General features: G+C 45.1%; 1 protein-coding gene across 2 annotated transcripts in view; it reads left to right on the forward strand.

Moving 5' to 3' along the window:
* Positions 1–436: 436 nt before the first annotated feature.
* The window catches only part of brd7 (bromodomain containing 7), a 46,257-nt gene continuing 19,013 nt past the window's right edge, over positions 437–27,680 (forward strand). The window contains exons 1-7 of one of the 2 annotated variants that reach the window (XM_078544300.1): positions 437–649; positions 8,406–8,608; positions 9,573–9,702; positions 10,383–10,437; positions 13,906–14,050; positions 24,736–24,846; positions 26,799–26,989. In XM_078544300.1, the coding sequence (XP_078400426.1) occupies positions 601–649; positions 8,406–8,608; positions 9,573–9,702; positions 10,383–10,437; positions 13,906–14,050; positions 24,736–24,846; positions 26,799–26,989 (884 nt within the window). In that variant the 5' untranslated portion in view covers positions 437–600. The remainder of the gene's footprint in view (positions 650–8,405; positions 8,609–9,572; positions 9,703–10,382; positions 10,438–13,905; positions 14,051–24,735; positions 24,847–26,798; positions 26,990–27,680) is intronic. The other variant, XM_078544301.1, reaches the window with a different exon arrangement.

Consider the following 27,680-nt stretch of genomic DNA (forward strand, 5'->3'; position numbering starts at 1 on the left):
GAGAAGGTGAGGAAATGGCACAAGGTGAATTACTCATTCAGAGAACCAGTGCAGACCCGATAGGCCAAATGGCCTCCTCCTGCACTGTAACAATTCTGTGATAATTTGGGCATGCAGCGTTACTAGACCATGATATTGAATACCTACTTAAAAGTCTGCTACAGTAACACTAATTTTCAACTGTTTTTGCCAGGGTTTTTTTTTGTTCTTTTCTCTAGGTCAATTTTGTGGATGAAGTGGGTTTGTGACATAGGTTCTAATTACAAATCTTTTCTCTATCTAGCTGCTCAATGGGATAATGACCCTTCCTTAGCAATCTCTCTTTATGTATGTTATTGAGTCACTTACGATTGTAATTTCAACCTCCTAAATGAATACCTTGGGCCCTCTGTTCTGCAATGTCTTGAGGATTTTGACAGCTCATTCTGTCGGGGGCGGGGTGTGACTGGTTGATCGATGTGTCTCTAGCTCTGGATCCCTGTGGCTGCTGATCGATGTGTCTGTGCTTGCTTGCTCCTCCTGCTGGATGACAGCCGCCCGGCGCTTGCCCGGGACTTGGGGTTGTCGCTACCTCCATTGTCCGTGTCAGAGGCGCACAGAATGGGTAGGAAACACAAGAAGCACAAGGCGGACAAGCACGCAGCCGAGGGTAAGAGAGCTCCCCTACGGACTCGGGTTGGGAGGGGAGAACGAAGGAGGGAAGAAACGGGACCTCTTCCCTCAGCTAACTGGGGGAGAGCCTGAATCAAGGCGCCGGGGCTCGGGCGCCGGCTCCTCCGCCTCTCGCTTCAATCAGGTCGGCAGGCCCTTCTCACAGGCGTCCCCGGATCTACAGCCGGGCCTAGTGCCCGAGCCGCGCCGGCTAATTTGAAAAGGTTTGAAAGAGTTGACCTGATCTGTTACCATTAGAACAGGCTTTATTCGACTTGCTTATGGCACCTTTTGAGGTTGTCTTGCAGGAGCCAGGGGAATGGTGATGAGTGAAGACACAGGAGTTAATGTTAAGCTGGCACCTTCCCAACATGAAATGTTGGGGTTCCGGGAGAAGAGCTCCATCAAAACTAGGATTTGTGCTGCGGAATCAGCAAAATGTGCCCTGTTCGTTTTTAAAGGCAGCCCTAATTCCCCTCCCCAGAACAGCTATTGCCTTTGCTGTAAGGTGTGATTCCTCAGCGTGGGGGCTGGAGAAGTGAATGAATATTTTGTTGCGAATTTTTCAGCCGTGGAAAAGGATACTGAGCGTTCTAGAACGCGGTGTCATGTCTCGGGATTCCATCGGGAGGTTTCAGCATTCGGACAACACAATGGAGTCTTTGTGAGTGCTGCCACTCACAAACATCCCAAAGTGTTTAGTAGCACAAATAAAATGAAGGATTTTGGGGGTGGGGAGAAGAGATATTAAACACCTACAAAGTGTTTCTGGAGGCATTGAGTGGTCAGCTGCAGATGTCCAGTTCCTGAAACATGCACACAGGTCATCTCCATTCACTTAATCCGGATTACACACGCATTCTGTCGGAGCACACCCACTTAACGTAAAAAGCAAGCAATTTCGGGGATTGATTGGCATCAGCTAAGGTTTAGGGACCGCAAAATGTCAACAGGGTTCTGTTACAGCAATAGCAGCTAAAACTGCCCATTATGTCGGCACAGAGCATTGGCAGGCTTCCTGTTTCTCTGACACATACCACTCTAACCATTAGGGTATTGGCTTGCAGGCTTATCTAAAACCAAAGGGGCAGAATCATAGGCTCCAGTGATGGGTCTTCAGCTCCCATTAATGAGGCAGGTTGGCCAGTCAATCAACAGTGTCCAAGGGTTGACTCTTTGATCATATGGGCTGTACTTCTTGAGGTATGGGCCTCAAACTTCAGCTACTGCCCACACCTCACCCCATACCAAATCCCATTTTTCTATTATATATACCCTTGTTGACCTTAGTTTCCCAGCAATCAAGCATTGAATCAAAATCCTTGTCCTAATTTATAAATGCTCCTTGGCCTCACTCTACCTTTGCAACCTCCTCCAGTCCTGCACACCTACTGATTTTCTGCTACATGTCCACCTTCAGTAACATAGCCCTCTGCTGTTTTGGCTCTACACCCTCAAACACTCTGTCTAAACCCTTTTACATAGCTTTCCCTTTCCTCATCTTCAAAATCCTCCGCAACACCTCCTTCAACAAGGTGTCAGATATCTCCCCCAATTCTATTACAGATTATTCACCATTTTTTCCCTCTGGCCTAGGGAATTTTGTACATTAAAGAGCCAATGTAAATGCAAATATCATCCTACAATCAACTCAAGCTCCAAAGAGATCTGTTTTTGTGAAGTGAATTTAGCTGACTAGTAACATAAGATGCCATGATCCAGAATATGATTTATGGAAAAAGGGATATATATTTTACCCTGAGCTGAGATTCCAACCCGGTATCCTCTCCATTGCCAAGACCAATATTTATCAATATTCTCCATAATGCCTGTCTCCACTCCTCCCTCAGCCCATCTGCTGTTGAAACCCTCATCTATGCTCATATTATTCGACGATTCCAGTGATCTAACCGACCTGTCATCTTCCATCCTCCAAAGATTTTCTGCCCTTTCCTTAACTTACACGATATCAGCTTCACCCATCATCTCTGTGATCACTGACCAACTATAGCAGCTGGGTCAGCAAGGTCTCAAACTTAAAGTTGTCAAATTGTTGTTCAAATCCTTGTCTCTGTCACCTCTTCCAGCCCTACAGCCCCCTGAGGTCTCTATTCCTCAAACTCTGGCCCCTTGTACATCTTCCACTCCTTTTGTCCCACCATTGATGGCTGTCTATTCAGCTGCCTAATTCCTAAACTCTGGAATTGCCATCCCCAGACCTCATTTCTCCACCTCTCTCTACCCCTTTAAGACACTGTTTACAATCCACCGCTTTGACCATGTGTTTAGTCAGCTGCCCTAATGACTCCTCCTATGGCCATGTCCGTTTTTGCCTGACACTCCAGTCAAGTGTCTTAGGATCTTTCACTTTATTAAAGAGGCTAAATGCAAGCTGTAATTGGTGAAGCGTTGGTTGCAGCCTATGCCCTATCGATCTGGCACAGTACATTGGTCACCCTTGTTTACTTTATAAAGGTTCCTAGCTCTTATTGAGCAATAACATTTACTGCAGTTTCTTGCCTATAATTTTTTTTTTGATCATTAAATCACTGCCAGGAGCTGCAAAGCCCTGATCTAGAAAGTATCTTTCCTGACTACTGCCCCACCCCTAACTTCCCTTTTCTCTCTTAAGGTCCTCAGATATGTTTTTGCCCCCTAACTTTGAGCCTGCTTCTCCCAAAACTTCTTGTTGAAATCCATGCAGTCTGACTTCTACTCAGGTCAGAACACCAAGACATTTTGTGGCCAAAGTCACAATGCGTGATCCCACTTTGTTCTATTAATCTTTGCACAGGATTTCATATGCTTGACCATTGTGTAGCTCAGACAGCTCTTGTGGTTGTATGCCTTCCTGTCTGAATGCAGTTAGCTCATCTCCAGCAAAAGTTTCTTTTTGACTCTATCACTATCATCTCAGGAAGTCCCTATGGATCTATCCATGCCCCTCTCCTTTTCTTCATCTACACAGTGTGCCCCACGGACGGCACAGGGTCAGTTTTTAAATGTGTGCCTCTAACACCCAGCTTTAGCTCTCCACTACTCCCCTAAACCCAATGGCTACTTCTGTGCTGTCAGACATCAAGTTGCGGTGGAGTCAAAGTTGCCTCCAACTGAACATCTGGGCGATGGAACCCATTATTTTCTGTCCCCACAACAAACTCTACCCACTGCCTCTGGTCATCAACCTGGGCTGACCCAGATCATGTGAAACCTTGGGTGTTTTGTAAAATCCACATCTGAACAACTTCATTCATCATCAGGACTTCCTACTTTCAGCTCAGTAACATTGTTCACCTCTGTTCCTACCTTCCTGTTCCTCTCACTACTGCTAAAATGTTCTACTTGCCAACTTTCCATCCTCCATCCCAGACAAAAGATCATTTTCCACAGCCAGTTGTACCTTCCCACCAGCTCTTTCAACCCAGCCTCTACTATCAGAATACTCGTCTAATATCCAGTTTTGGGTGAGCCATAATTTTATCAGCTTGACAACGGGATTACTAAAATCACCTTCTTCCGCCTGTGTCACAATTTCAATCTCCCCGCCACTGATTTTGTTAGGCTCTCTGGCCATTATTTCAGGCTGATTCAGACGGTTTGCACTCTGTGTTGTATTCAACCCTGAGCTGAGCTTTTGATCCAAAATCCTCTCCGTCATAGACACTGCCAAACCACCTCAGTAATATCACTTGCCTCTGTCCCTGCCTCAACTCAGCTGCTGCAGATATTCCTCATCCATGCCTTTGTCATCTCCAGATGCAACTACTCCATTGCTCTCTTGCCCAGCCTCCCGTCCTCCATCCTGTACAAACTTCCAGCTCATCCAAAACTCTGCTAACTGTATTTTATCTTGCACCAAGTCCCGTTCACCAGTCATTCTTGTCCTTCTATTTGCTCCACACCCCCAACATCTCAATGTCAAAATCCTAGTGTTTAAATTGCTTTATGGCCTCATTCCTCCCTATCTCAAACCTTCTCCAGCCCAAAATCTCTCTCTGATTTTCACCTCTATTGCATCCCCTCCCTTTGCCCTTACCAATGGTGGCCATGCCTTTAGTTGTCTAAGCCCATTTTCTGTAATTCCCTCCTTAAACTCCTCCACTTCCCTCTCCTTTTAACGGCCTACTTAACCCAGCCCTTTAATCAAGGGAGTGATCATTCCTTTTTTGTCCTGGCATCCACTTTAGTCTGATCATGTCTCTGCAAAGTGCCTTGGGAGACTTTTTTTTAACATTGATGGTGCTTTTTAGATGCTTATTGTTCATAAATGTCAGTTTGTTGAAAACTCAGGCACCTATATCCTATCTTGCTTTAAAGCCCAGCTCACCCATCACTCCATCTTCACAGACCTGCAGCAGTTTGCAGTCCCCCAATGTACTGAACTTAAAAATCCTCATTCTCAACTTCTTCTATGACCTTGTCCCACTCTACCTCTGCAAGTTCCCCCAGTCTTTCATACATTCGCTCTCCTTTCAGAGTCTTCAGCTGCCTCCGCCCTTTGGAATCCCTTTGCTCAGCATCCCTGTTGCATTTCTCTCTCCACCTTTAAAACCTTCTCAAAGTCCGATTTACTGACTTTTCAATCTGAGCTACAAGCTCAATTATTCAGCATCTGCGCGTTCGTACCTTTTATTGAGTTTTTCCTACCTCCCCGTAAAGCACCCAGGGACTTTATTTTTGTTAAAGTCACATTCTAAACACAAGGCAGGTAGAGGTCCCAGTCGGCTGCCCAGAGTCAGCCAAAGCAGTGTCAAAGATTGAGGAATTTTAAGTGCAAATTACAAACAGAGCAAATTGAGCTCCCGCAACCATTTGTTTTGATTTGAAAGATATCACACTGGAACCTGGCCCTGTCCAAAATATGAGCTGCGCCCCTAGACTGAGTTGATCACCAATTCTGAGATTCTAAAAATTGCACCAATTTCAAGGAGCCTCTTAAAATTAAGCTGCTTGCAGGCACAAGGACACCAGTGGCCACATTTTGGAAGCTTTTCATATTAATTTTTAAAAACTAAATACTGTACACTAGCAAATGGTTCTGTAGTTTTTTTACAGTCATTTTCAGTTGTTTAAAATCAAGTTACTCACAAGCGATGTACTAGGCGCTCTGATTAAAAATGCTTATTTTTTATATAATAAGTACATTTTCAGCTGTATTAATAAAGCTGCCCCAGGTATTAACTATATTAAACTCTGTGTCAACCGTGGCTCAGTTAGAAGTACACTCGCCTCTGATTCACAAGGGTCCGGGTTGAAGTCGCACTCCTGGGCTTGAGCACAAACATCAAGGCTGACACTCTAGTACAGTACTGAGGCAGCATTGTGATGTGGGAGCTGTTGTCTTATAGAAGGCCCCATCTGCCTACCCAGGCGGTTGGTACTATCTTGAAGAAGAGCCAGGAGAGTTAACCCTGGTGCCCTGGCCAATATTTATCCCTCAATCAACATCACAAAAGCAGATTATCCGGCCATTATCACATTGCTGCTTGTGCGAGTTTGCTGTGCGCAAATTGGCTGCTGCCTTTCCCACATTGCAACATTTCCAAAAGCATTTGGCTGCCACAAAGCGTTTGAGAAGTCCAGTGGTCATGAAAAACACTATATAAATGGAAGTCTTTTTCAAAATATTTCAAGAAATTCTTAATGCAAAAGAGATTTGTCTTTAAAGTATTTCCTAAAATGCTGCCTGATTGTGCTGGCACTTTTTACAAGTGGCGATATGCAACTAAATTTTAGTGAAAACTTGAGGAAAAGATACAGGGTGGAATTGTCCCAGATTTGCACTAAATGCAGTAGCAGCCGTGAAAAACATTTTACCCACTTGACGCAATGGCGGGTTTTTGCACTGTATTGTCCACCTCCTGCCTTATTAATTATGCAGCCACAGTAAACACGCCATCTCACTGGCGGGCAGCCTCGGAATCGCCCGCCATGCTGTTACCTCATCGTTTCCTCACTCTGGGTGCCATATCTAAACAGCAGCTGCACACACAGTTCTCAATGTTTGCAGCCCAGGTCTGCTCCAGTGAAGACATGGCCCTGAAAGCCAAGAGAAGTTCAGGGACCCATCACTGGAATGCCTTTTGGAGCCTGCTGTGATGTCCTCCACCCCCTCTCTGGCCACAGGTGGCCCAGCAATCTCACCATTCCGGCTTGGGAGGCAGTGCAGTGGTGGTCAATGCCAATGCTGTACAGAAGAGGTTGACCATCCAGTGCAGAAAAAGGATGAATGATCTCACCTGGGCCGCCTGGGTAAGGCAACCATCTCCACTCCAAACTTACACACTCACAAGCCCATCACACATTCACTGGCATCTCACTCACTGCCAGCTCAAGGGACATCACCACTCTTTCTCTCACATACACCCTCACATCTCCATCTGGCCACATCTCTAGGGACTGCCTGCTCAGCCCTCACCACCTTGAGGCCACTTGCATAGATCAACTTGTGCTCCCACACACACCCTGGGATACCCTCCTTCCCCAGTACCGCCCTCACCCTGCAGCCTCCTTGCTTGCTTGAGGCCACTCTCCCCCTTCCCTGAGTAAACCTAGCCCTGCAGCCATTGAAAAGCTAGTCTGGTAGGTAGAGACCTGTCCATGAGCCCCGCTAAAAGTGATGTGGTGCTGCCTGTGAAGCTTGGCTCTGGTGGCCACGAGTGCTGCCTGAAACAAGGTAGGCAAAACAAACCTCAAGGTCCCGAGCGAAGTGCAGCTGGGCAGGTGCACGTCGCTTATGCACAGTTATGAAACACACCGACGTGCCCAGATGATCCAATGCGGGTGGATGATTCCAGCGAGCAGGGCTTATAATGAGATGCTAAAGTATTGAAATTAGGTTCCCGATGTGCAGCAGTGGGAAACGTGGCCCATCCTTGACGGGTGGATCGGACGATCGCAAACTGGGTTCACGGCGACGTGAAACCAATTTTTGGGATCTGCCAATTCTTTTCGCTCCCACCCACTATGACGCCCATCTCAAATGGGACTGGCGATTCCGCTTGCAATTCTCAAAACGAATGCAGTTTACCCCGGATCGCTGTTTGTAGCCAGAGCGGAAACTCTTGGCCAAGTTACTGATCTGCCTTTTAATCACTTAAATATTAGCAGTTCTAGATTAGTTTCCATTGCTTTGCAGTAAGATTAATTTCTTTCTTCAATCCCCCAAAATCTCACTGGATAGTGTTTTGAACTGTTTGATATGAAGGTACCTTGATGGAGAAAGCTGAAAATCTTTTTCTTTGTTGCTATTCTGTAGTGCATTTGGCTTTGCATTTAATTTAAAATACATCAGTTGAGTTTGCTGATTCTCCCACATCCTGGAGAGGATTTAGATTTGGAGGGTGGGTGTATGCAGGATTGGTGTCTGTGAATATTATTACGATACAAAATGTCGCCTTTGATTTTAAATCACTCAGAACAGAAATGTTGCTTTGAAAGTAGCTCAGGTTCCTGGATGATATATTGCAATTGTCATCAGTATGTTTGCTTGCTTATACAAGCTAACCTGTCCTCCTACAAAATTGCAATTTGGTAGTCAACTCTAGATCACAAGTAACTGTGTTTTTCTGAAGTGTAAAGTTTCACCTACTCATTGTAAAATGTCCACCTCGAAATGTTGCAGTTTTGAAGAATTAACTCTTCTAATTTTGATTCCTTTCATTCTCCCAATTGATTCTTAACTTTCTAATGCTAGCTTTCCTCTGTGTGGGTAATGAGTACAATCAGACACTATAAAACATTCTGTTTTTCAGAATATCCAGACAAACCCCTAAAGCTGGTGCTTAAAGTGGGTGGAAGCGAAATAACTGAATTGTCAACAGCAAGTTTAGGGCATGAGTCCAGTTTAATTGAAGATAAATGTGATCATGACAAACACAAAGAGAAAAAGAAAAAAAAGAAAAAGAAAACTGAAAAGGAGAAACGAACAACTCCAGATGAACGAAAAAGAAGAAAGGTATGAGTTACAACGTAAAGAATTTATGCAAATGCGAACTTTATTCAAACAAAATAAGAACTTGAAATTCTACAGTGCTGTTCACATCTTTGAATTGCCTGAAGCAGGAGAATCAACTGAGCAACCAGATTCTAAGAGTTAATATGTATAATCAAGTAGTAGTTTATTACACTTACTCTTGGCCACAGAATTTCTGTGTGCTTTTGCACTGAAACTAGCACAAATTAAAGAACCAAAACAGTGTGGTGCCCTCTACAGGGATGTGAGGCATGTGTGAACGGGTGAAGCACTAGTCTCTTTAACTCGTCAGATTGAAGAATCCTTACTGAGACGTGCAGAGTCTAAACCAGGAAATGTAAATTAGATTGTTAATTCAATGCCAAATCACAGATAGAAAGGGAAATGAAGATGAGATTGAGAGAGAGATAAAAGAAATAGAAAGAAAAATTAAAAGAATTTTTTTTTTTAATCTCCAGCAATAATTAATATCTGAAGGATAAGATTCCACATTTTTCAAAGTAAAATTTCAATCCTAGAGCAGTGGCTTGGCACTAATTAAGACTTATCAGGCCAATTAAAAGAGACCTTGCACTTGAATGGACAAAACCTACCGTAACACTTTCTGGCACGTTTGATGGGTACCTAGTGGTTAAATGAATGGACTTCACCCCATTCCATGTATTTGAATGCCGAGTCTCTTGACAAGATACTGTTATAGTGAAGCTTCTGGAGAATCGGAACAACTTGGACAGTCTTATTTCTGTGTTCAAATGCCCAAAATGTCCAAAAGCTTTACTCTTTAATAAAGGTGAGCACTGTTAGCTTCACATGTTACTCTTACCAAAAAATCCAGGCTGTTAAGTTCTTTTCACTTTCACATTCAATACTTTGTGACTTCATTTTTGATCATTGGAGATCCAGATGAAAAAGTTAATGTTACCCAAAAGTTTTCCTCTCCCTTTAGGATGAAAAGAAAAAGCGGGAGAAAGAGCCTTCTGCTAGTGAACGGGAAGAGGAAGAAAGGAGTCGGTCTCCTGCGAGATTTGAAATGCCACCAGAAAGGCACATGGCTTCTCCTTTAATAAAAGTAGAAGGTGAGTACTTGATATTTAACCAAAACTTTCTGTTTTACATTTTAAATTCTGCGGTGATTGTTTCAAGCTTAAATGACTTTTTTCTCATAGAGAAGAGGTAGTTTGAGAAAATGTTAATTAATTTTGAAACTTTTTGTGGGTGACCTTTTGTGCTTGTTAAAGTAAGGAATGACAGTCCTAGGAAATGGATTCCTTTCTCTGCACATCTAACTGTTTACATCAAGCCACTCCCAGGTCATATATAGAATCTTAGAAACTTACAGCACAAAAGGAGACCATTCAGCCTGTCGTGTCTGTGATGGCTCGATGAAAGAGCAGTCTTGCTTCACCCCCATTCCCGCTTTTTGTCCATGCATCCTGCCAGTTCTTCCTCCTCAAGTACCTGTCCAACTCCCTTTTAAAATTATTTGTGGAATCGGCTTTCACTATCTTTTCAGGTAGAGTGTTCTAAGCCCCAACAACTCTTTTTGCGAAAGGGTTCCTCCTCATTTGCTCTCCAGGTCTTTTATCAATGATTTTAAATCTATGACCTGTAGTTGCAAGGTTAGATATAGAGTTTATATTAGTTTCTAATCAGAAAATTCAAAATTCTCTGACCTAAGCATCTTCATTGCTATGCATTGAATTTTAGCCATACATATTTCTTGCTAATTTGTGCTTTTTTTTTGTTCATGATGAAGAACATCAAACACCCTTTCAAGAATTGCAGTACCAACTGTTGCGACAGCTTCAGAGGCAAGTAATAGCTGCTCAAGAAGTTATGGGATGGGTGGGGGAGTTCTTGTGTGATTAAGACAAAAGCTATTTTGGTGCATTGTTGAACGTTTGGACTTTGAGATGCTGAAACTATTTTCTACATTTTTTTTTAAACTATTGTAAGATTAGTATTGTAAATGTGATTAGACTACATTTGGCAGATACCTGGAGTTTTGAGTAGACAATCCTAGATTAGCTCTCGCACAGAAGGAGACCATTCAGCCCACTGAGTCTGTGCAGGCTCTCTGCAAGGGCTAGTCCCACTTCGACCCTTTCCATATGCCCTATTTTTTTATCTTCATGTGTTTATCCAATTCCCTTTTGAAAGCCACAATTGAATCTGCCTCCATTACCCTCTCAGACATTGCATTCCAGATCCCAACCACTCACTGCATAAAAATAATTTTTTCATGTCGCCTTTGGTTCTTTTGCCTATCACCTTAAGTCCGTGTCTTTTGGTTCTCCACCCTTCTGCTAAAGTAAACATTTCATTCATGGTTTTGAAACGTCAAATCTCTTCTCCGCCTTCTCTAAGGAGAACAACCCCCACTCCTCCAACCTATCCTCATAGCTGGAGTCCTTTGCACCTGGAACCATTCTCGTAAATATTTTCATCGCTATCTCTAAAGCCTTCACATCTTTCTTAAAGTGCAGAATTGGACACAATACTCCAGTTGAGGCCAAATCAGTGTTTTCTAAAGGTCCATCATAACTTCCTTGCTTTTATATTCTTTGCCTCTATTTATATAACCCAGGATTCTGTATGCCTTTTTAACCATTATCTCAATCTGGCCTGCCATTTTTGATGATTTGTGCCCATACACCCTAAGTCCCTCAGTTCCTGCAACCCTTTTAGAATTGTGCCCTTTAGTTTATATTGCCTCTCCTCATTCTTCCCACCAAAATATATCACTTCACACTTCCCTGTATGAAGTTTCAGCTTCCACATGTCTTCCATTCCACAAGCCTCTTAAAATATATCACTATCCTCCTGACAGTTCACAATATTTTCAAGTTTTGTCATCTGCAAATTTCAAAATTGTGCCCTGTACACCCATGACTAGGCCATTAATATGTGTTTATGAACAAAGCAGTGGTCCTAGTACTGACCTTTCCTCAGCCAGAAAAGCAACTGTTTACCACTAACCTCTATTTCCTGTCACTCAGCTAACTTCAAGTCCATACCACCACTATCCCTTTTAGTCAATGGGCTTCAACTCTACTGACAAAGTGCCACATAATAGGCTTATCAAAACCCTTTTGGAAGTCTTTTTCACTATATCAACTGCATTATCCTCATCAGCCCTCTCTGTTCCCTCATCGAAAAACTTAATCAAGTTAATCAAACACAATTTGCCCATAACAAATCCAAGCTGGCTTTCCTTATTAATCTGCCCTTATCCAAGTGACTGTTAGTTTTGTTCAGGATTATAATTTCTAAAGGTTTTCCCACCACTGAGGTTAAGCTGGCTGGCCTGTAATTGCTGGGTTTATTCTACACCCTTTTTTGAGTAAGGATAACAAGAATGTAACATTTGTAAATCTCCAAATCTGTGACACCGTGCCCCCATAACGAAGGAAGGTTGATCATCTTTTAGCCCATCCAGTGTATCCTTCATTCTGACTTTGACAGCATCTTCTTCCTTGGTAAAGAAAATGCTAAGTACTCATTTAGTACCTCAGCCATGCCCTCTGCCTCCATGTGTTGATCCCCTTTTTGGTCCCTAATTGCCCTACTCCTCCTCTTATTACCCATTACTATTAATAGGTCTATAGAAGACTTTTGCATTTCCCTTAGTTGCCAAATTCTTCTCATACTCTCTCCCTCTTTTTTTATTTCCTTCTTCACTGCCCTTCTGAACTTCCTATAGTTAGCCTGGTTCTCACTTGTGTTATCAATCTGACATGTCATACAACTCCTTTTTCTGATTCACTTTACTCTAGACAGAGTCATTCAGGAAGTTCTGTCTTTGTTTGCTCGACCTTTCCCTTCATGGGAATGTCCCTCGACTGTACCCGAACCATCGCCTCTTTAAAGGCAGCTCATTGTTCTGTCACAGTTTTGCCTGTCAACCTTCCTTTCCAATTCACCTGGGGCAAGTCTGTTCTCAGCCTTCCTCAAACTATGTACTTTTTTTTCTAGATTGCTCCCTGTCCTTTTCCATATCTAACTTAAACCTTAAGATACGATGATCCCTAAAGTACCCCCTACTGGTACTTGATCCACTTGACCCACCTCATTACCAAAGCCAGATCCAGCATGGCCTCCTTCCTTGTTGGGTTGGAAACATACTGATCAAGGAAATTCTCTGAACACACTTCAGAAACACTTCCTCTCTGCCCTGTCCACTATTGCTATCCCAGTTTCTGTTAGGATAATTGAAGTCCCCCATTATAACTACACTATATAGCCTTGCATCTCTCTGTAATTTCCCTGCAAATTTGCTCCTCTATCATTCTCACTGGTGTTGGCCTATAGAATACAGCCAGTAATGGCACTTCTATTGTTTCTTAACTCTAAGCAAGTAGCTTCTGCCTTTGACTCCTCCAGACCATCCTCTCTCTCCAACACTGTAATATTCTCTTCATCAATAATGCCACCTCTCCTACTTTTCTTTCCTTCCCTAAGTCTACTAAACAACTTGCACCTGGAGATATTTAGTACTAAGTCCTGCCCTTTTGTTTGAACCAGCTCTCCATAATTGCCGCAATACCATGTTCCCATGTGGCTATTTGGGCTTGCAGCTCACCAACCTTATTTAGCACACGTCGTGCATTTTAGTGCATGTCTATACATCTGAATTAGATCCTACTGTAGTTACTTTTATTCTGACTCCACCTAATAACTTTACTATTTATTACTTTGGTGTGATCTGTCTCTCCCAATCCTCTGTGCACCTTTTTTAAAATTCTTCCTAATGCTACACCCTGTTTCCCACCCCTCCCTGCCAAGTTATTTTAAATCCTTTTTTGGAGGAGGGACTTCAGTTGTAGAAAACTAGTAGGTAAGTTTGGATCTTGATTTGTCTTGTATTTGCTCAGCTTTAGTGGTGCCCTATACTGTGGGCCTTGCCCGTTGTCTAGGTTCCGAATAGTAAATTCAAATGATGAGCAAGCCAGTTTATTTTGAAATGCAATATGTTTTGGGGTTTTGACAAATTCTGCAATAAACGTCAGACTAATTTTGAGCATGAATACACAAGGTTGGTGTAAGTGAAGAACTGAACTTAATGAAATTGTTTATTTTACTTCGCATGTGGTTTTTGACTTGGCTCACTACCTGAGATTTTTTGGGCCAAATTCAATTTGCATCTTGGGACAATCAAACTAAGTTGTCTTAAGATAAAATTCAGTTTTGAAATCTCTGTGCAGCTCATATACAAAGCAAGAGGTTGTTTCGCATAATACTACTGCCGGATTTTCATTCTTCCCTCTACATTCTTACAGGAAAGATCCCAATGCATTTTTTTCATTCCCTGTTACTGATTTTATTGCTCCTGGATACTCTCTGATCATCAAACACCCAATGGACTTCAGTTCGATGAAAGAGAAGGTGAAGAAAAACGAGTATCAAGACCTGGATGAATTAAAGGTACAGGAATTGAACTGTTTGCTCTGCTGGGAATATACTAAGAAGGGTAGATGAAGTGAGAGATCTTGGCGTACAAGTACACAAGTCCCTGAGTTCAAGTAGACAAGGTTGTAAAGAAGGCATATGGACATTGGCAGAGTATAAAAGTAAGGATATAATGTTGGAATTGTATAAAATACTGGTGAGGCCACAACTGGAGTATTGTGTGCAGTTCTGGTCACCACATTACAGGAAGGACGTAATAGCTCTGGAGAGAGTGCAGAGGAGGTTTACAAGAATATTGCCAGGGTTAGAAAAGCGTAGCTACGAGGAGAGATTGGATAGGTTGGGGTTATTTTCCTTAGAACAAAGAAGGCTGAGAGGTGACTTGATGGAGGTGTACAAAATTATGAGGGGAATAGTTAGAGTGGACAGGATAAAATTGTTTCCCTTGGTGGAGAATTCTAGAACCGGGGACATAGATTCAAGATAAGTGACAGAAGGTATAGGGGGGACATGAGGAAGAACATTTTTACGCAGAGGGTGGTGGGTGTCTGGAATTCGCTGCCCAAGTTGGTGGTAGAGGCAGAAACTCTAAACTCTTTTAAAAAGTACCTGGATCTGCACCTTAAGTGCTGTAAGCTGCAGGGCTATGGGCCGGGTGCAGGAAGGTGGAATTTGAAAGGGCACCTGGGTGTCCTTGGGCTGGCATGGACAAGATGGGCCGAATGGCCTCCTCCTGTGCTGTAACTTTTCTATGGTTCTATGATCCCCAATTAGCATTAGATATTGGAAACTTGATCAAAAGGTTTTGAAAGATCAGCAGCACTTTGCTTCCCTTAGAAACTCCAACCACTCTGTCCCCTTTTTACTCCATGGGTAAAATTTTGGAGAACAGTGTGAATTAGTGTAAGGATCTGGGGCAGAATTATCAGTTTGACGTGCGGGGGGGTGGGTCCTGCACGTCCGCACGTAAAATGACACGCAGTGACGTCGGGCGAGGTCCACACGTCACTTCGCGCCAATGCGATATTTCGCTGAGCGGGCGCATGGTGAAGTCCGACGCACGCACGCCATTAATTAATGGGCCAGTTAAGGCCCTTCATTCGTCAATCGAAGGCGCTTTTTAGGCGCCCGTGCAACCTTCAGATCGGCGCATGGGCGCAACGGGCAGGCGGGTAAGAGACTTTTCTATGAACCTCATCCACAGGTGTGATAAGAGGACTCAGTGGGGTCGCCAATCTGCTTTGTGGAGTATTTATCGGAGAAAGTATTTTAAACTTGCCTGTGTGATCTGCATCCCAGCTGCTTTCTGTGCACTTTGAACCTTCAGCTCAGCACTCTGCAGTCAGGAATCTGAAGCAGGCCTGCAGCTTTCCAGAGGCCTCCCCTTAGCCTGGGTATGGGATCTGACATGTCCACTGGAGGCAGCTCCTTTGAGGAGGAAGGGAGGGCTAGAAGGAGGAGGAGGCCAGGAGTGCACATTCAGCCACCAGGGGAGCCACCTTTGGGAGGACAGGCACAGAGGCCAAGAGGTTATGCAAGGTGGAAGGGGCCGCAGAAGACGCCACTATCCTGCTGCCAGGGTATACAGGCGGTGAAGCAACTACCTCAATATGACTGAGGTGCAGTGCCAAAAGAGGCCCCAACTGTCAAGGGAGTCAGTCAACTACATCTGTCAGATGATTGGGCCTGAGATCTCTCCTAATTGTTTGGGTTAGCCAGCGGCTCTGAAGGTCACAGTTGCCCTCAACTTCTATGCCTCTGGCTCCTTCCAGGGGTCGGTGGCTGAGCTTTGCGGCGTCTCCCAATCAGCTGTCTACACTTGTATCAAGCAGGTTTAGGATGCTCTGTTCAGGCATGCATTGACCTTCATCCACGTCCACTGGGACCAAGCAAGCCAGACACAGCGAGCCAGAGGCTTCGCAGCCATTGCTGGCTTCCCCCATGTCCAGGGTGCTATAGACTGTACACATGTGGCCATCAAGGCACCAGCAGGTGGGCCCGGTGCCTTCGTCAACAGGAAGGGCTTCCACTCCATGAACGTGCAGATAGTGTGTGATCACAGGATGCTGATTCTACAAGTATGTGCAAGGTTCCCAGGCAGTTCCCACGACACCTACATCCTTGGGCACTCCCAGGTAACGGGTCTCTTCAGTGCTCCAGCCCGGCTTGATGGATGGCTGCTGGGTGACAAGGGCTATCCCCTTAGAAGGTGGCTCATGACTCCTCTCCGCCAACCAAGAACAGAAGCTGAGCAGCGGTACAATAGGAGCCACGGCACCACAAGGGCTGTTGTGGAGAGAACCATTGTTCTTCTCAAGATGCGCATCCGATGCCTGGACCATTCAGGGAGCGCACTCCAGTACCCCCCGGATCGTGTGTCAGTGATAGTGGTTGGGGGGGACACAGTGGACGATGAAGACATTGGCACAGTGTCTGCGGCTGCACACGATGAGTCCAACACTGATTCTGAGGATGAGTAAGCACAGGGGAATGCTGAGGGGGCAGACACTGACCCGGGACTACACCAGGGAGGCAGGGACACCCGGGAGGCTTTAATCCAACGAACCTTCAGCTAGTACAACACAAATGGATCAGCAGGACTAGCCTTGCCTGGCACATCCATACTCGGCACCGAAGTGCAAAATCTGCCAGGTCATCAGCAGGAACTAAGGGCTTTGGACATAAATTTGAATGTCCAAACCAACACTCATGATATTTTTCTTAAACATACACATGCAGAACAAAGGAGCCACCCTCAGCCACACATCTGATTTTTAATTTTAACATCAGATGTTCTCCCAATTGCAAAATAATACTGTAAGCAAGCAAAAATAAATTATAAGGACCTAATCTCAGGCCAACATAAAAGCACCAGTGAGAAACCCGTGGTGTGCCTAATGTGCCTTACGTTTCTGTTTTTGGGTGCTACATCTTGGTGCCGCCCCATCGCTCAAAGTGGCTTGTGAGACAGCCTGCTGACTCTGCTGTCCTGTTAGCCTCAATGACCTTGACGGTCGTCCTCTGGCCTGTGGAGCTTGTGCTGGGCCCGCCTGGGAGGGATCTGCCAGTTCCATAGCTGGCATCTCCCCAGTCGTTGCAGCCTCACAGGATGAAACGGTCACTGGCAGAGGGGAGGAGGAGCTGGTGCCCTCATCCAGAGCACCCTGAGAGGAGCCCGCAGAGATGACAGGCAGCTGCTGCGCCAACATGAGGTCGCCTTGGACCTCCCTGCTCAGTGTTGATGGATGGGCAACGAGCTGGGAAGCTTGAAGCCCACACCATCTCCCACATTGGCACTGACCAGCTGTGGCCAATGCCACTGTGAGAGCATAACCCCAGGAGAAGCTGCTTCTTCTCCTGGAAGCCCCTCTCCACGAGAGTCGCCACTCTCTCCATGGAGGAAGCGTGACACTCTTCTATGAGGCTCATTGCATCAGTGATGCTCAGCGTGGACTCCTCCACCACGGACACCAAGCGAAGCATAGCCTCATGTATCTCCCCCAGATGCTCCCGCACGCCTGGCCACATTTCCTGCAGCTGCTGCATCGCGGATGACTCCAGAGGCACATCATCAGGCACCGACTGAGCATGTGCCTTGTTCCCTGCAGTCCTCCGATTTATGGTGCCTTCAGCACTCTCAGTCTCTGCCAGCTCCTCCAGCGATTGTGAAGTGCCCTCTCCACTGTGCCCCGGGACACTAGCCGATGTTGCCATGCCCACCGAGGTGCTAGTATCTGCGCTGGTGCCTGCCTCGCAGAAATGGTGTGACGCAGGTGACACTTGAGGGCCCTCAGGTGTGAGAGGGGGCATCTGCAGCTCCTCCTGCTGGCCAGGCTCTGATGATGCTGAAATGAACAACAAGGACAGTGGATCAGTTAGCGTGCACACAGTGACAAACTTCATCCCTTTCCCCCTGGCTCATTATGCGCTCAACCTTCCAGAACCAATGGACACGAACATTGGTGGGGCGGCAAATAGTGAGGAGGATAGCTTTACATTACAGGCGGATATAGATGGGCTGGTCAGATGGGCTGATGAATGCCAAATGGAATGTAATGTGATGTGGATAAGTGTGAGGTGATGCACTTGGGCAGGACAAACAAGGCTCGGGAATACACAATGAGTGGTAGGACCGTGGAAAGTAAGGAGGATCAGAGTGACCTTGCTGTGCATGTCCTTTAGGGTAACGGGACAGGTACACAAGGTGTTTAAGAAGGCATATGTCATACTTGCCTCTGTTAGCTGAGGCATATATTATAGGAGGTAATATCCCAAGTGCAGAAAACGCTGCTTAGGACACAGCTATAGTTCTGTGTGCGGTTCTGAAATGCGCTTTATGGGAGGGATGTAATTGCAGTGGAGAGAGTGCAGAGGACGTTTACCAGGATGTTGGCTGACCTGGAGAGTTTCACTTATGAAGAGAGATTGCATAATAGACTGGGGTTATTTCCCCTGGAGCAGAGGAGATTGTGGGGGGACATTGATTGAGGTGTATAAACTTATGAGGGGCATAGATAGGGTCCACAGAAAGGAACTTTTCCCCTTGGCGGAGGGATCAGTAACCAGGGGACATAGATTTAAGGAATGGGGCAGGAGGTTTACAGGGGATATGATGAGCAACTTGTTCACCCAGAGGGTGGTAGGAATCTGGAATGCACTGCCTGAAAGGGTGGTAGACGCAGAAACCCTCCTAACATGTAATAAGTATTTGGATGTGCAGTTGCGATGCCATGGCATACAAGGCTATGGGCCTAGTGCTGGGAAATGGGATTAGAATAGTTAGGTACGTGTTTGACATGCACATCCTCGAAGGGCCAAAGGGCCTTTTTCTATGATCCACACCTCTGACTCTATCACTCTGTGACCGAGCAATGTTGCAACAATAACAAATTAAACAATCATCAGTGCTATGGATGTTGAGAGGACATTGCGGATCTCACTGTTGGCCTCAAATACCTGGCCGTGCCACCCCAGCCTCGCCAACACCAGTTGACCTGGGTGCATGGCGCCTCTCCAGCTCAAGGACCTCCTGCTCGAAGCGGCTTAACATGAGAAGGTGTGCCTGGCTACCTCCAGTCCTCGCACGCTCCGACGCATTATGAGCATTCTTCTCCTGAGAAACAGAGAATACCATTCATTACGGCAAATTGCACATGGTCTCTGCATGTGCACACCGCATCCCAACCACAGTGGGCCATATCAGGCATCCAGTGCCTCCTCTCCCCGCTACTGCTGATCATTCACACAAAGATAGTACACCTCCCAACCCCCCCAACGGCCACCTTGGACACATGCTGCGTACATCACTTTAGGACACACACAGTCTTTGCTCCCATAGCAAGGAGGTGCAACTACGTACAGTGTCGAGGGCAGCAGATGGTTCTTGGCCACGACACTTTGAGAGTCCCCTTCCACCATCTCATCATCCTGAATAGGACATGTGCTGGAGTTCCTGGCTGCAGCTCCTGCAGGTTGCCCCCAGACTAGTCATGTGTGACTAAGAGCAACACATGGTGTGGGGGAGAACTCAATTCCTCATGAACCACTCAGGCTGATCTCAGCATGGGTACTTGCCCATCCAGCATAGGAAAAATGTCCAACATGATTCAATGCAGTCACGACAGTAAGACTTGGCGGTGGGGGGGTGCTCAAAGGCTAAGGCTACCTGCTGGGTTAAATGCCCAATGCCAACTTGGTACTCCCCCCTTCCAGAGTGCAACAAATCGTTAAAGCGCTTACGGCACTGGATCCAGGTGCGCTGCACCACGTCGTGGAAGCTCACCACCTCTGCCATCTCCCTCCAGGCACGCTTCATCATGTGGGGGGGCCTCCTCTTCCCATCCTGGGGAATCAGCACCTCCCGCCGTGCTGCCACCTCCTCGAGGAGGGCAGCAAGGCAGTCATCTGAAAAGTGAGGGGCGCATTGGCGCCCCCCCCCCCCCCCCCCCAAACCGGTTGGCCTACCCTGCAGCCTGCCCTGCTCCTGTGGCAGCCCTTGCAGCCTGGCCTGCTCCCCTGCCCTGCTCAGCTGACCCCTGTGGTGCGCCCTCGAATTGGCCATTGTCACCAGCCTACAGGAGGCTGCCAGGTATTCTTTTAAACAGCCTGCTGAGTCGCCATTGGACCCGGCGGTCTGAGCACGCCTGCCGCTGCCTGCACACTGAAATAAGCTGGGGGGGCCTTAATTGGCCCCTGCCCGCATAAAATGGCAGCGTTGGCCCACTCCTCTCCCCCCCCCCCCCACCCCCACAAAGGAAACCCCCCCCAAAGGAAAATTCTGCCCTTGCCGTCTGATTTGTGGCCGTAATAGGCCATAACATGAACACACCTTGTTAGCAGCAAACAGGGTGGCCAGTCCTATACAGTGGGAGGGTTTTGGGGGCTCTCATGACCCATATAATAACTGGGTTGGAGGGGTTGGTGGTGGGCCAGTCATGCACACCCACTGAATGCAAGTATCCTGCTGGATGGCAACCCAGAGTTCCGAGACGTTCATAACCAGCATCTGTTAACACAGAGAAGAATGCTACCACTAAGTCAAGGCTTGCTCCATAGCTTACAGGTGAAGAGTGATTCTGAGTTGAGGTGCTGGGAGTCCACCAATATAGAGGAGAGAGTTCATGGTCTGAAGTTGTTGAACTCAATGTTAAGTCTGGAAGGCTGTAAAGTGCCTAATTGGAAGATGAGGTGCTGTTCCTCCAGTTTGCGTTGAGCTTCACTGGAACATTGCAGCAGGCCAAGGAAGGACATGTGGGATGAGAGCAGGGTGGTGTGTTGAAATGACAAGCGACAGGAAGGTGTGGGTCATGCTTGTGGACAGACCAAAGGTGTTCCACAAAGCAGTCACCCAGTCTGCATCTGGTCTCTCCAATGTAAAGGAAACCGCATTGGGAGCTGCGAATGCAATAGACCAAATTGAAGGAGGTACAAGTGAAGCGCTGCTTCCCCTGAATGGAGCGTTTGGGCTCTTGGACAGTGAGGAGGGAAGTGGTAAAGGGGCAGGTGTTGCACCTTCTGGAGACTGGACAAGGGGAGAGAGAATGGAGTCAAGATAGGAAGAAATGAGTTCCGTGGAGCAGGAACAGGCTGACATGATCTATACTGTACTGAATGTTCTGTACTTAGTAAAGGACTCTGTTTCATCCCCTTATGCCCTCATCTCGATGAATTTTGGTCTCGGCATGATGCTGAACTCTTCTTCCGCCGCCTTCATCTCCGTGCTCACTTCTTTGGGCAGGAGTCCTCCCCCCGTTCAACGGATCCTTTCACCCGCTTCCAGAATTCTCCCTCCACATGGACCCCTCCCTCTGGCCTCTTACCTGCTCTTGATCTTTTCATTGAGAACTGTCGGCGTGACATTGGCCATCTCAATTTCTCTGCTCCTCTCACCGACTCCAACCTGTCTCCTTCTGAACTTACTGCACTCCGTTCCCTCAGGTCCAACACTGACTTTGTTATCAAACCTGCTGACAAGGGTGGTACTGTTGTTGTCTGGCGTACTGACCTCTACCTCACAGAGGCTGAGCACCACCTCTCAGACACTTCCTCCTACCTCCCCCTAGACCATGACCCTACCACCGAACATCAAGCCATTGTTTCCAGGACTGTCACTGACCTCATCTCCTTTAACTTGTCTCATTTTCTCCAAATAAAAGGTGTGGCAATGGATACCTGTATGGGTCGCAGTTATGCCTGTCTCTTTATCGGGTATGTGGAACATTCCTTGTCCCAGTCCTACTCATGCCCCTCCCACAACTCTTTTTTCGGTACATCAATGACTGTATCAGTGCCACTTCATGCTCTCGTCTGAACCTGGAAAAATTTATCAATTTTGCTTCCAATTTCCACCCCTCTAACTGCTTCATATGGTCCATCTTCAACACTTCCCTTCCCTTCCTTAACCTCTATTTGTTTCCATTTCTGGTGATAGACTGTCCACCGATATTTATTACAAGCCTACCGACTCCCACAGCTACCTCGACTACAGCTCCTCACACCCTGCTTCCTGTAAGGACTCCACCCCATTCTCTCAGTTCCTCTGCCTCCATCACGTCAGTTCTGAAGATGCCACTTTCCAAAACAGCGCTACTGACATGTCTTCCTTCTTCCTTAACTGAGGTTTCCTGCCCACTGTGGTTGACAGGGCCCTCAACAATGTGCAACCCATCTCCTGCACCTCTGCCCTCACCCCTTCGCCTCCCTCCCAGAGCCATGCTAGGGTACCTCTTGTCCTCATCCACCAGCCTCCACATTCAAAGGGTCATGCTCCACCATTTCTGACAACTCCAGCATGATGTCACCACCAATCATATCATTCCATCGCACCCCTCTCCCCACCTCGTCAGCATTCGGTAGGGACCGTTCCCTCTGGGACACCCTGATCCACTCCTCCATCACCCCCAACACCTCACCTCCTTCCCATGGCACCTTCCCATGCAATAGCAGAAGGTGCAACACCTGCCCCTTTACTTCCTCCCCCCTCACTGCCCAAGAGTGCAAACACTCCTTTCAGGGGAAGCAGCGCTTCACTTGCACTTCCTTCAATTTGGTCTACTGCATTCGCTGCTCCCAATGCGGTTTCCTCTACATTGGGGAGACCAAACGCAGACTGGGTGACCGCTTTGAGGAACGCCTTCCGTCTGTCCGCAAGCATGACCCAGACCTTCCTGTTGCTTGCTATTTCAACACTCCACCCTGCTCTCACGCCCACATGTCCATCCTTGGCCTGCTGCAATGTTCCAGTGAAACCCAATGCAAACTGGAGGAACAGCACCTCATCTTCCAACTAGGCACTTTAAGCCTTCTGGACTTAACATTGAGTTCAACAACTTCACACCATGAAGTCTCTCCTCCATCTTCACCCCTTTTTTAAAATTTATTTTTATTCATTTATTCATTGTTTTATCCTCCTTTATATCCCCTTTTTCTATCCTTTTTCCCCAACCACTGCCCTCTTCCCCCACTCCACCCCCAAAAGGGCCATCTGTTACTTGTTCTCTTTTCACAGAATGCTGACCCTTGTTCTGCTATAATCACATTCTGCTTTCATACCTTTAGGCCACTATCAGCAGCTTCTTTAGCCCTTACCACTACCATTAACACTCCCTTTGCCTTGTGTCCATGACATCTTTGTCAACCTCTCCTTAGCCCCCACCTATCACTGACCTTCTATCCAGCTTCACATGCTCCACCCCCCTTAAACAGTATAAATCTCATCACAGTTCTACTTCTCTTTAGCTCTGAGGAGTCATACGGACTCGAAACGTTAACTCTGTTTCTCTCTCCACAGATGCTGTCAGACCTGCTGAGTTTTTCCAACATTTTCTGTTTTTATAACAAGCACTGTAACTTGTCTAAAGTGTGACAAATTGCCCAAATAAAGTTCAGGTTTTATAGCCCCTTTTGTTATAGACAGATCTATTTAGGAGGATTTTCTTGGGTTAGTATTTTGTGTCTTATTACTTCTAAGACACTAATATGGCATCAAATCACAGTAGGTATTTTACAATCTTGATATTATAGCCTGGATGTAGGATAGTTTTGGATGAGTTAACCAAGCTGGTTTTACTGAATTTTAATCACTGAACTTAAAGATAATTGACTGTATGTAAAGCACTTTGAGGCATTCCTAAAATATGTGATACGCCGATATATAAATGCAAGACTTTTATAGGCCTGCACTGTACATGCTGCAGTAATAAACCAGTTTCCAGAAAACTCAAAATAATACTTGTTCCCAGCAATTCAGCAAAGTGTTTTCTTACCTAATGTTTAAGCTATGTAAATACAACATATTTTACTAAAGTATGTTCTTATTAAAACATATTTTTAAATTGTGCGTGTATGTGGAATGATGATTGGAATTGTGCTCATACATAAAGTTTATTTATGAAAATGATACATCTAATTAAATTCCTGCAACTACAGTTGGGGTCATTTTCATTTTCAGCAGGACTGGAATATTGGTAGTAGCAGATTGACAGCCCATCATGCGTAATGAATTCTTTAGAAAAGAAAATCAGAGAGGCTGTATAACAGATGGCCAAATGCTACTCCCATTGCCTAAAGAGAAAATCAGCTCCAAAGTATCCAGCCTCTTAATTGATGTGTGATGAAGTAACCCAATGTTGCTTAATACCAATTAGAATTTGTAGCCTTAGGGTATTGTGTTTCTACCCTCATGAAAGAGAACATTGTCTGACTTTGAGCAGTGTTGTGGGAGATTCTTTACTTTTAATAATTTAAATCGCCACATCTAGCACATTTTTCTTGTCCATGATTCTTCACTGACTCACCCAAATTTCTGTGCCACTCTTCATAACAAGTACAGTTTGAAAAAACAGGGGCAGTCTGATTTGGAATTTCTGTAATCTCTGATTGAGCTTATCGCACACGCCTCAAAAAGAAAGCCAATGACCTGCAACTTGAAGAGTAAACTCCAACCTCACTCATTGTCTACTCGACAGTAATTAAACTTTGCGTCCTTAAAGTAACACAGCTTCCTTCACCTTAAGATAATGCAATCTGTACTAGATGGTGTCATGTGATCTTTGTAAAAGAGGATATCATCCAATTTGTCACATGTGATGTCACAGGAGATATAAAAATATGTATTGGGTCACTGCAGATAGCAGAATAATCCAGTAGGTTTTAATATTGTAACCAAAATTTTCATTTCAGGTCCTCTTTTTATTTTACAGGGAGATTTTAAAATGATGTGTGAAAATGCCATGACCTATAACAGGCCAGACACCATTTACTACAAAGCTGCAAGGAAGTTGCTGCACTCTGGGATGAAAATTCTCAGCCAGGTAAATCACTGAATATATGTTTAAATTCATTTTGTAAACAATCTTCTTACAGGGGATGGATGGGGGTGGAGAGAACTGCGATTTGTTTGCTATTTACGTATTTTGAAGTGCCAAAGTCAGCATTTATGTCCAGAATCATCATAATTAATGGAAAGTAAAATATTGTTAACCAAAGGAGATTCTTTTGAGAAAAAAATGAATGGAAACAAAATAAGATGGGCAATGATAACTGGTAAAATACTAAAAATACCCATTCCATGCTCAGGACAAGTAAGAAATAGCATTGGCCTCAACATGCAGTATTGTCAGCATGGTCAATAAGCTGTTACTCCATTGGGCCTTTGCTGTAGAGTATTGCGTGCAGTTCTGGGAATCCGCATTATAGGAAGGATGTGATTGTATTAAAGAGAGTGCAGAGGAGATTTACCAGCATGTTGCCTGGGCTGAGAGTTTTAGTTATGAGGAGAGATTGGATAGACTGGGATTATTTTCCCTGGAACAGAGGAGATTGAGGGGGGACATGATTGAGGTGTATAAAATTATGAGGGGATAGATAGGGTAGAGAGGAAGGAACTTTTCCCCTTGACAGTGGGATCAATAACCATGGAGCATAGGTTTAAGGTAAGGGGCAGGAGGTTTAGAGGGGATGTGAGGAAGAATTTTTTCACCCAGAGGGTGGTGGGAATCTACAACTCTCTACCTGAAAGGGTGGTAGAGGCAGAAACCCTCATAACATTTAAGAAGTATTTGGATGTGCACTTGTGATGCCATGGCATACAAGGCTATTGGCCTAGTGCTGGAAAATGGGATTAGAATAGTTAGGTACTTGTTTGATTGGTGTAGACTCGATGGGCCGAAGGGCCTTTTTCTGTGCTGTAGACCTCTGACTCTATATTGGAGAGGGTTGCAGTATCGGGCAGTCTGATTTACTATGCCATAGGGTCCAGTAGAGTAGGAAGTTGTTTTTGAATAGAAACTGGGCTTGGCTCAATTGCTGGGTCACCCATGGTGATAGTACAGGGGGAGAAACGCAGCACATGAGGTCTGGGGAAGGGCAGGTAGAAACCAAACAAGTTTCAAGTTTGGCACACTTTTCATAGTTTGTTAAGCATAGATAAGAAATGAGATAGGGAAACCATTGTTTGTGCATGCAGAATATCTTGTTTGAAAAGTTAAACAGGACATCATTGTCATAGGAACGATGCTTCTTCCTGAAGCATAATTTAACTCTGCTGTGTTGAGTGACATTTAAAAGGAAATCACCAGTTTCACTTTAATTTTGCTAGAAGTGAAACTTAAATTTGAGGGTTTTTTTAATAGAACTTTGTAGCCTTAACTAGTTAAAATCAAATTGACATGTGCTCCTAAAGCCAAGGTCTTTGACTCTCGGCAGTGCACCATCATGTACTGTCTGATTACAGTTGACAAAGCTCTCCAGTCTTTTCAGCAAGTCATTTTACATAATGTGGCTACATCCTTAATTCACTCTAACAGCTTTTTGAAACTTTATCTTGTAAACAGCATTTTGAAACTTTGACTACTTTTTATTTGATGACTTAAGTGCTGAGCTTCCGAGCCTGGCAGAGGTTTACACACACACGCTGAGCACTTTAGCTGAACTAGATGGTATGCTGTCAGGCTTGACTACTCTGTATAGAATTGTACTAGAGATTTTTCTGCATTAGGCTCCTCCAAACTACATTCTGTGGATGTATACAGACACTGACAAAAAGCTCAGAGGCAAGGAAAATGTACAAAATAAAACATTTATGATCCTTGTGAGTACATTTTAAACACATGTCAAAGTTAAATACGTTTTACTGGCACCAGAATAGATCCAAAAGTAGTACTCAACCCTCACTGACATAATTAATTCTTCATCTGCAGCCATTTGATGGTGGCACTGAGTATTCTGTGCAGAGGACTCATTCAGTGTGTGATTGTTTTCTTAGGAGAAAATCCAGAGTCTGAAGCAGAGTATAGATTTCATGCAGGATCTGGAGAAATCCCATAAGCAGGGGGAGAAGCTAAGAACAGGAGACTGCAATGGGGAACGCAGGAAAGATGAGGTGGATTCCAGATGGGAACCAGTGCAAACTGATGAAGGGGAGAGATCAGCTGATCAGAAGAGTGAAAACCAAAGGTACAGTGTCGTGAAAACGGCTCATTACTTTTACTTCTTACATGAAACCTTTATCATGGTGACAAACTTTCCCGTTCTGCTGGTTTGAGTGGTAAGGAATTGAACATTACTGTTGGGGAAAGAGCTGAGTTTTCAAACAATAAGCGTCTTCACATTGAAAACGTTTCACATCTTTAACAAGAGAAGTATTCCTTTGAAGCCTTTCATTAGGCAATTACTGATGGTTTGTGAGAAGGTGCAATTTGATGCAAGTACGTTAGCACAAACTTCCAGTGCATCTTTGTTCCAGTAACACTGCACCAGTACTTCTACGGAAATTAGCGAGTTTAAAATCTGATGTACTGACCACACTGGCACTTGCAATCCATATTCAGCTTTTTTGGATGATAAACAGCTGCTTGAGCGTGCCACTCATGTGGCAAAGGATTAATGGAGATTAATTGTTGCATTCCCCATGGTAAATTAGGCTGAGTACACTCACTGCCTAGGTTCGTATTTAATACCTGGCAGCTTGGGTGACATACTGGTTGAGTTACCAGTATCTGTGAAACTGTATCACAGTATTTAAGGTGAGGAGAAATGAATCAGAGGACAAGTTAGAGAAGGAAGGCTGATGGAAAGCATGTATGCATCAATGATTATTGTAAATCTTAATTTTAACTTGTACCAAATGTTATTTAATGCCTGAGGG

This window comes from Cetorhinus maximus, chromosome 6 (genome assembly GCF_964194155.1).
Source record: "Cetorhinus maximus chromosome 6, sCetMax3.hap1.1, whole genome shotgun sequence".
NCBI classification, from domain to species: Eukaryota; Metazoa; Chordata; class Chondrichthyes; order Lamniformes; family Cetorhinidae; genus Cetorhinus; species Cetorhinus maximus.